A 10,192-nucleotide genomic window follows, 5' to 3' on the forward strand; every position below is an offset into this window, starting at 1 on the left:
TTAACTTTTGTCCATTTCTGGCATTCAGTGGGAAACACCTAAGAGAGAGATTGATGGCCTTACCCTCACTCTGCACAAGCGCAAATTGATAAATCACAAAACTTTCCCCTGACATTGTTGTCTCTGTGAATTTCTCAGCAAAGTGCAAGACTGAAATCAAAGTAGTACCAGAGCTCTGGACACTTCTGTGGTGCCAATAATTAGTGACAACAAATGTGTAAACAACTTCTATTTTTTATGTCGGGCTTATCTTCTTGCTTGCTATGAGCTATTCAAAACTTGAAAATACCAACGTAGAGATTGGAAAAAACTTTTCAAAAGGGCAATTCTGCAATATTCATAGATTCCTGTAAAGTATTGAATCACATGTGAGAGCGTGCAGTTTCCAAATTAAAGCTGTTCTGTTATTCGAGCATTTATTTCCAGCTTGCTTTTCTGCATCAGCCCGTTGCAGGCAGCAGCTCGTGAAGCTTTCAAAAGGGGAGAGATATGGAGGGGACGTGAAAAAAGCTGGACACTGGCATGTCAGCCTTGGCCCAGGACATTAGTCACAAAATAGTTAGGGTTGGAAGGGACCTCTGGAGATCATCTAGTCCAACCCCTCTGCCCAAGCAGGGTCACCTACAGCAGGTTGCACAGGACGTTATCCAGGCGGGTTTTGAATGTCTCCAGAGTCAGAGACTCCACAACCTCTCTGGGCAGCCTGTTCCAGTGCTCTGCCACCCTCAAAGTAAAGAAGTCCCTCCTCATGTTTAGATGGAACTTCCTATGTTCAAGTTTGTGCCCATTACCTCTCTCCTACCCAGCCATGCCTCGCTGCGTTACAAAGTGCGCACAGGGTGCAGGCTAGGAGTATAAATGCATAAGACACGATGTGTTGGGCTGTTGGCATCCGTGGAAAATAACGACGAGACTGCAGCTTGCAGTTCAGGTAAACTGTCCTTTACCAAACCCAGGGCAGCTGCTTCAGGGTCTTTTGTATGATCTCGTTTTTTAATGTCCTTTGCCTGAGGATCTGCTGTTGCCTGTGACTTGAGAGAGGTTACTGCAGCACGGTTATTTAGCCTGACCCAAAATGGCAAAACTAAAAGCATTGCTTGCCATGGATTTGGTTGATGACACCCCCTACCCCTCCCCATGTTTTGAGTTCCTTTAATTCTCATAGAAAGAATGAATTGTGTTGAGGATCCTCTTTCACCTAAAGCCACTGGATTTTTTGGCATTATAAACCCTTTTTATAATAATGTGCATTTTTCTAAATATTTCCTTTGTCCCTGTAATGATTTTTTCTTCCCTTTTGGTATCTTTTTCTCTTTTAAACTTGAAAAGAAAAGCTCTCAAGAGTCCAGTCTTGATTGTTTGCCAAAGTGTTGTTCTTTATCTGTGGCAAAACGACAAAAGGAGAGGGAACAGAACAGAAAGAGAAAGAAAGCCTAAACTTGAAAAATGCAACAATTCTTGATTTGAAAGCAAAATCAAATTAAACTACCATGAGGAATAAAAGCAAAAAACAAGTCCCAAACCGACAAACGAGAGTTTGCGCCTTTTTGATAATGATGGCCTAATACACCCTCCTCTTTTTAATCAAATAGGATGTAAATTCTTTGCCATTTTTTTGGCTGACTTTACTTCCTTAGGCTGTATGGGGGGGGGGGGGAGGGGGGGACATGGGACCAACCACATAATGACAAAACCCCCTCAGTCTGACTGAGTGTGACTGCACTGTTAAAACTCCTGTAAACATGCTGCTGTTCTGCTTTTCCCATTAGGCCGATGAGGTGCAAGACGTGATGCATTTTAACTACACTGCCTGGCCAGATCATGGTGTCCCCACGACCAATGCTGCCGAAAGCATCCTCCAGTTTGTACAGATGGTCAGGCAGAAATCAGCAAAGAGTAAAGGCCCCGTGATCATACACTGCAGGTAAATGTTTCAAGGAAATGAAGAACTAGCGGGTGTAACTTGTTAAATAGGTTGGGAAACCATTGGAAGGAGAGATTTTGGGGTCCTGCTCACCTGTTAGATGGAGATCATACACTTTGGTGTTAAGGGTAAAGCATTAGTCCCCCTCTTTGACTACAGGGGGGTGGGATTTCAGTCTGCAGCCGTAGATGTGAAGGCAGGGCTTTCTGGAGTAGAGTCAGCTCTTTGGATGTTATAAATAAATGGCTTCAGGAGGTGCACCAGGCGATCCTGATTTACACCAGCTCAGAGCCTACCCCTGCTCTCTCATTTCCACACCTTCACGGTACAGATGGTGTGGTCTGGCCAGCAGCCTGCCACAGCGTGCTGCTCCCCTGCAGAAGTGTCTCTCTGCACAGATCCTCCTCCTCTGGTCACTTGGCTTTCGGTACATTCAGGAGGTGACATGAAGAGTGCTAGTAGTAATATCAGTATCCCATGATAACAGTTATATGTTTTTTTTTTTCTTTTTTGGGGAGGAACGTTGTTTTATATACTATCAGATTTATCTCTTGTGCATCATCTTGTGCCTTTTATTAGATGCTCGCTTACTTGGCCTCTCTGGGGGCAGCCGCTGTGTTAGTGGTGATATCATACCAGATTGGTGCCTCCCAACTGACTTCAAACCTCTTTGTGGCTCCTAGCACAAGAGCTACTCACAACAAATTTCTCAGAAATATGTGGATAGATGGGTTGCAGTGGATGAATACATGTGCATTGTGGTGACACACTCCTAACGGAAGTCAAGGCTTGATGAGATTAATCTCAGCCAAACCCTACATCACCCACCCCCAAAGCAGCGGTTCCATTGCTGCCCAATGTGTGAACCCCCTCCAGCGCTGTCTCTCCTGGTGCTGATGTGATGGTTGGCACTGACTCTCTCGTGCCACCACTTTGCACACTTCCTAGAGTTCCTTCCCAGAAAACAGTCTTTTATAGCGCTATCATTGCTAGTTTCCAGATAAGGCACTCGGTGTTCTGCAGTCCTCCCCTGTAACTTAATGGAGAAATTCATAAGGGATATTGTTCTGGGAATCCTAATATCAAGAAAGGTGCTAGTAAGCCAGAGAAGGGATTTATATGTAGCATTGCAAAATCAACCCCCTTATACACCACTTAGTTGTTCTGGGAAGGATTAGAAGCACGTATCAGAGAGCTGGGTAACAACTGTAGTACTTTCTTTTTCATTAGGTTGCTTCTAGAAGCAGAGAGAGATATTTTCAGATAGTATTTTTAGCGTACACTGTACATCTTAGACCACATATATTTTAAAAGTAGCAATGCTATGGAATTAATGTAAGGGGGGAAGATAGAATGTATTGATCAACTCCTACAGCAATTGTTCTAACATGTTAAAGAAGGCACAGAGTGAATCTATCAATTAATGAATCTGTCAAATAAATAGATCAGAAGTTCCATTGTGTTCATCTCATTCGAGATATTGACGCTATTGTTAAACACCAGCAAAAAACCCCAAACCTGTTTCGTGACAGTTATGATGAGCTGTGTTGAGATGAACTGTTAAACTTTATTGCAAATACTTTCAAGGCTTTCCTGAAAAATATGACAAGACAACAGCAAGAGCTCTGGCTAAGACGCACACTTCTATCCTTAGTAGTAGGCATGGTGTTGGGACTCTGTATGAAACTCTATAAAACCTCTAAAGCCACACTCGTAATGGAGTCAGACTTAAATGTTACATGTGAAATCACAATGCAAAGACTCATATGCACATAAGAATCTCTAAATCAAAACAGCGTGTCTTTTTTCTGGTCCCTAAGCTTCCCTTTGTGGGCATGAAGATTTGTCAGCCCAGTGGTCGCTGACTATTTCTGTCTCATGCCCCCAAGGCAGAAATCCTGGAGCGTAGACTCTTTTGGGTGGTTTGTCCTTTGAGGATGAACTGCGGTAGTGCAGTGCTTTTGCAAAGCTGAGAGCTTTGCAGTGAGGAGAGCTGTGGAACTGAGGTGTGCAGGTCCAACCCCAGCTGCCTCTGCCCAGTGATCGCTGCCAAGCGGGTCTGTCTGCAGCCCCTGTAGTTAGAGACGTCTCAGGAAATCTTTGAGGGGAGCAGTGACAGGAGAAAGAGCAGACAGCTGAGGGTGGAGGAGTGTGTGCATGCACATTCTGCATGTGAGCGCATGAAGAGGAGTATAAGAAGGTGAAGTAATTGCAGAACCATCCACTCCATACATTCTGCCTAAACGGTGGATGAAGGGTTTCGTGACATTAAATCCTAGAGGTTAACCAGCCTGTCTGACATCAGATTAGCTACATCTGATTGTCGCAGCTGCAGAACACCTGCTTCGTGCAGTACCACTGATTTTCCTCCATGTCACCATCAGATAAGCCTGAAATGAGATGCATGTCTGTGTATGTTGCAGTGCTGGAGTGGGACGAACGGGAACCTTCATAGCCCTGGATCGGCTCTTACAGCACATCCGTGATCACGAGTTTGTAGATATATTGGGCCTGGTGTCTGACATGCGGTCCTACAGAATGTCCATGGTGCAGACAGAGGTAAGATCCGTTCACTTTAGCATTGTCAATATATCGTCAGATCTATTTCATACCTCTCTGTGGCGTGTTCATGTCCAATGACTATTGTTCCCCCTGAACGCTTGATAAAATAGTTATAAATAGATACAATTAAGTTTTTTTCTTCATTGTAATATTGTCATGTTATTGATCTGCTGCATAGGTGGGTCTGATAATACATCTACAGTCTCACTGATGTCTTCCAGAAGGGATGAGTTATTCTCACCTTCTGTGAAATTAACATGCAAAAAATGCGTTAGAAGAGATTAACATATGAAATTTTCCAACCATTTTGAGAAGAATGGGGCTTGCTGAGGGGATTAATGGCTCGTGAAATGATATCAGTATCGGACAGCCATTCACGCTTGTTCAAGAGGGTATCATCTAGCCAAGCGTAGGAACTCAGTTACACAATGGTAATACAAATAACAAGCCAAACAGACAAAAGGATTTTGAGGCTGCCAGACACCCTGCTTGCCCCTCTCCCTGCCCAAATAACTTCTGGGCAGTTCTTTTTCCGTCTTTACAGCAAATGTCAGGAGAATAGCCATATTGTCAGAACATATAATGGAAAAAAAATCACAAAGTCTTTTCTAAAGCAGAAGCTTTTACGTGTCTCTAACCTTCCCAGTTCCTGTACGACTGAGGGGAAAATTTCACGCCTGTTGTACTCTTCACTGGTTTGACACAGTATAAGCTGGCAACTTCCACATGGCTGGAAGTGCCACCATCGCTGTTTGCAGGCTAGATGCGGCAGATAATTTGTTGCCAAGGATTGTTGAATCCAGAGCAAAGCAAAGATTTAGCAGGGAGAGGGAGAGAATAGGAAGAGGAATAAAACCTGCAGTGACAAAAACTAGCACCTAGAAATGAAAAAAAGGTCATTATTCTCAGACCATTCTGGATCATTCCTATCAAACTACCACTTCGCATCACAATTCGCTATCTTTATCCAAAAGCAGACCCTTATGTAAACACCAGAGAAACAAATCCTGATGGTTGATTTCAGCTCCTGATGGTTGATTTCAGCTCCAATTGCATTACCACTCCAGAGGTGATGATTTTTTTATTTAATTTTGTTTTATTTGTATGTACAAACTTGTTGTCTGCCTGGAGCTGATGTCAAGAGCTGGGCGTTGGTGGTCACTGAGCTCCTGCTGCTCCAGGCAGTGGCCAAGCCTGGCCTTAGAGGTCACTAGGTGGCACTGGCACTTAGGCGCAGAGGCCACCGAAAAGCTTTCCTTACAAAAACCTGAAACCACACACAGCTCACCTGGCTTCACGTTGCCTCCTACACTGGAAACTTGGCAGTGTCTCCCTGAGCAGTTTAAAAAAACAAGTGACACAGGCCCAAAAAGGGGGTTGGATTGGAGAACACCCTGAACTGAAACCAGCCACTTCAAATTAGTGGGTGTGAGGAAATACAGGCATTTCTGTGGTCTGAGACAGGCTTCAAACTCACATTGATATCTCCTGGCATCAGCAGACCACTGGGGAGAGGGGCTGAAATCCAGACTCAGGTTTTGGGACAGTTGTTTTTGCTTGAGATCCACTTGGTTCTTGTGCCTACTGCACATAAAGCTAAGTGTAAGGATTCATCAGGGTTTGCCTTCTCTCTCTTTGAAATCTATAAGTTGTCAATTAAGGTTATTCCAAATTGCATTACAGCGTTTAATCTGTTCGATGCCAGGCCATAACCAAAACCAAAGATAACCCCAGTCTTGTTGCACAGAAACCCGTCCACAAATATAACAGTGCATGTGATTGACCTGACTTACATTGTCATTTGCACAGAGGTTGATAACTCCCCAGATAATTAACTGCTCTGTGAACAAAATCAGGTTTCATTTTTATATTGGTAAAGAAGTCAAGCAGTAAGGAACATGAAGTTCATTAAAAGATTTCAGGTGCATATGTGGTATGGATGCAATTTGTTGCACATGAAGCGTTCAGGTACCTTTCTGGGAATTAATTCATTCTCAGGCAATATAAAGTAGACCTACTTTAGCTCAGATCCAACTAACTATCCTATCCTGTCCTGTCCTGTCCTGTCCTATCCTGTCCCCTCCCATCCTATGCTATCCTATCGTATCACAGAATGGTCAGGGTTGGAAGGGACCTCTGGAGATCATCTAGTCCAACCCCCCTGCCAGAGCAGAGTCACCTACAGTACAGGTCACACAGGACAGTGTCCAGGCGGCTTTTGAATGTCTCCAGTGTGGGAGACTCCATGACCTCTCTGGGCAGCCTGTTCCAGTGCTCTGCCACCCTCAAAGTAAAGAAGTTCTTCCTCATGTTAGAATGGAACTTTCTATGTTCAAGTTTGTGCCCATTACCTCTTGTTCTATCACTGGGCACCACTGAAAAAAGACTTTTCTTATCTACCTGGCACCCTCCCTTTAAGTATTTATAAGTATTGATAAGATCCCCTGTCACTCTTCTTTTCTCTAGACTAAAAAGACCCGGGTCCTTGAGCCTTTCCTAGTAAGAAAGGTGCTCCAATCCCCTAATCATCTTAGTAGCCTTTTGCTGGACCCTCTCCAGCAGTTCCCTGTCCTTCTTGAACCGGGGAGCCCAGAACTGGACACAATACTCCAGATGTGGCCTCACCAGGGCAGAGCAGAGGGGAAGGATGACCTCCCTCAACCTGCTGGCCACACTCTTCCTGATGCACCCCAGGATGCCATTGGCCGCGGTGGCCACCAGGGCACATTGCGGGCTCATGGTCATCCTGTTGTCCACCAGGACTCCCAGGACCCTTTCCACAGAGCTGCTCTCCAGGATGTCAGCCCCTAACCTGTACTGATGCATGGGGTTATTCCTCCCCAGGTGCAGTACCCTACACTTACCCTTGTTGAATTTCATTAGGTTCCTCTCCGCCCAACTCTCCAGCCTGTCCAGGTCAGGCTGTATGGCAGCACACCTCTGGCATATCAGCCCCTCCCCTCCCAACAGGACTGGACACGGTACTGACCCCTGGGGAACACCACCTGTTACTGACCTCCAACTAGACTCTGCACCACTAACCAGAACCTTCTGAGCTCTATCTGTCAGCCATCTGTATCCTCATCTCCCATCATCATTCAAGTTATCAATAAGTGGTTATGATGCCAGGGCAGCCCAGGTGGATTCTGTGCTTCCCCAGCACAGAATTCTAAGAATTGCAGGCTATTATTCTGGGAGCTGACAACTCACTGTACATTGCGAGGGGCTGAGGGGGGAGAGATGGAGAAGCTGTGCTCGCTGTTACTCTGAACTATCAAACTGTTTCACTGCTTGGGTTTTTGTCATGCTTTCTGAGGCACAAAAATACCCACTCATTGGGTCTTTTCTTCCAGGAACAATACATTTTTATTCACCAGTGTGTGCAATTGATGTGGCAAAAGAAGAAGCAGCAGTTCTGCATCAGCGATGTCATATATGAGAACGTCAGCAAGTCCTAGTTCAGAGTCACAGGTGGTAAGTCCGGCACATGTGCCATGCCCACGGCCTCGCGTCCCAGCTGCTCGGCAGTAACCAGTGGCATGGGTGTTTGCTCCAGGAGCTTTGCTGGGGGTTTGGAGTTTTCCGGACCTCATTCCCCTCTGACCTGGTGTTCACATGGAGAGGGTGAGGAAAATCTCTCTAGCCTCTCCCAGTAAACAATCCGCTACACTTCCCGCAGCACTGTGAGAGTGTATTGGCTCACTCATCCTTTGAAGAAAAAGAGAATCTGGCAATCCTGACGGAGCCATCTGACCATTCCCTGCCACTTGTCCTAACACTCCTTACAAAGCCTAAAGGAGGGGTGGATTTTAATATCTTCAGTCATTCTCAAGTCACTGACCAACTGCCAGAGGCCAGCAGATGTTTGGGGATGCTCTGCCAGCACTGCTGTTGTGGGCGAGATGGTAACCAAAAAGCTCTGACATGAAACACCGGGGAAATTTTTTCATAAATCTAGAACCAGGGAACAGGAGGGGCATCAAACTGGTACTACCATTAGCACAAGCAAAGTGACCGTCTTGGCCTTTCCACTGAGCCCCAGTGCCTGACCTGTTGTGTGCAACCAGCCCAGCCCAGTCCCCGGCTGCAGAGTCACTCATGGCTCTGACCTACCAAGCAGTGTGCTGGTGGGGACAAGCTGTGAGGACGCACGTCACTGCTGTTTAAGCCGATGAGCTTTAGTTCATCAGGTGGCAGTGAAAACCCAGCCATAGCCTTACTAGTTAATTTGGGGTGAAGCAGGAGGCTACAGACTTTCAACACACACTGGCGGCTCAAACAGCTGGGGGAGCGCTGGGCTGTGGGCACCACCACCACCAGCCATCTCTGTGGGGTGTCTTTGGTGTTGCACACCCGTCTTTATTAGCCTCTGCGTACATCGTTCCCCTGCCCGTAAAATGAACCCCGGTTTGTCTCACTTTTCCTAAGTCCCGGTAGTTTACCATCTAATCAGAGCCCCAGAGCCCAGCTGGTTGCACTGGTGGGCTGCAGCCCCAGCCTGTACAGAGGGCTGGTAAAAAAAGTAAATGCCAAGAACTGGATTTATGTCTGTCTTTATTTCTAAAGCATGCTGTTTGTCTGGTTCTAGGTGAGACCATGAAGCACACCCATCTTCCCTTGCTTCTGATTTTTTTCCTTTTGATGGTTTGAACGGCGAGTTGTTCTGCCAGGAGAGACCGCTGCTTTGCAGTACACAGACAATGAAAGAAAGAAACTTTAAATTTCCGAAGCACTGGGGAGACAAAGCCTTAACGAGCCTGCGGTGTCTTTTGAACTGTTTAATTTCTGGACATTTTTTTAAAATACTGGACCAAATTCAACTAAACAACATGAAGGAAAAGACACTATATGTGCATAAAATAGATTGCTCCAGAGTGTTGGGTTTTTGTTTGGTACTTCTGGTTAATTTTTCTAATTTTTTTTTCTGTGCAGGTTGGGCTTAAGGTTAAAGTAAGTGCAATATTTTTTTAATGGTTGACTGAAGAGTTTTCTTCATGTGTCACTGGTCTGTGCTAACGTCCATAGGAGAGCAGGCATTGTTAGTATCTAATAATACCTCATTAGTGAATAGCGAGGCATGAATATACATGAAGAAAGCTGGAGATTGTGAAGAGAAAAGGGGGTGGGAGGGGGTGGGAAGGGTTGCTGGGTACATGGATTTGACTGTTTCCTACAGCACTGATGTACGTGGGGTCTGGGGGGGAGCACAAGACCCGAGGAATGCACTGACGAGCAGAAATCCAAACCACGAAGCCTGAAGCTGAAGCAGGCAGCCGACACTAAGAGAGGGGCTGGTTTCGGTTCTTGACTGTGCTACTACTAATTAAGCAGAGGGATTGCTCTTTTCACCGACCTTTTCAAGTAATGCCACAGATCGGGCTCTTGTTTTAGATGAAGCTAATCGAAGGGCAGCAGAGTTTCAAACTGGGGTATCTTAGACTCCATTACTATAGCATTTAACTGTCCGAGCAGTCTATGGTGCCTATACCCCTCATTTGTTTATTATTTTTAACAAGTATTAACCCTGTGTAAAACCACAAAGCTGATTCAGGTTGGGGGGTGGGGGTAGAAAGTAAAAAAAAATAAAAAGTGCTTTAACAGATGTAACTATTTCTCCGAGCCAGGAATTCACGATGTTACAAAAACAAGGTTTTGGCATGTGAAGGGCTGGTTATCACTTTATTGCTACAAGGCTGCCAAAGTGTC

At 45.4% G+C, this 10,192-nt stretch overlaps 1 protein-coding gene across 1 annotated transcript in view; it reads left to right on the forward strand.

Moving 5' to 3' along the window:
* PTPRO (protein tyrosine phosphatase, receptor type, O) overlaps positions 1 to 9,266 on the forward strand; it is a 73,997-nt gene extending 64,731 nt beyond the window's left edge. Inside the window, exons 24-27 of the mRNA XM_009879648.1 lie at positions 1,770 to 1,924; positions 4,348 to 4,483; positions 7,840 to 7,960; positions 9,075 to 9,266. Coding sequence (XP_009877950.1) covers positions 1,770 to 1,924; positions 4,348 to 4,483; positions 7,840 to 7,944 — 396 coding nt within the window. The 3' untranslated portion in view covers positions 7,945 to 7,960; positions 9,075 to 9,266. The remainder of the gene's footprint in view (positions 1 to 1,769; positions 1,925 to 4,347; positions 4,484 to 7,839; positions 7,961 to 9,074) is intronic.
* Positions 9,267 to 10,192: the final 926 nt, after the last annotated feature.

Source organism: Charadrius vociferus, unplaced genomic scaffold (genome assembly GCF_000708025.1).
Source record: "Charadrius vociferus isolate BGI_N301 unplaced genomic scaffold, ASM70802v2 scaffold90, whole genome shotgun sequence".
NCBI lineage: Eukaryota > Metazoa > Chordata > Aves > Charadriiformes > Charadriidae > Charadrius > Charadrius vociferus.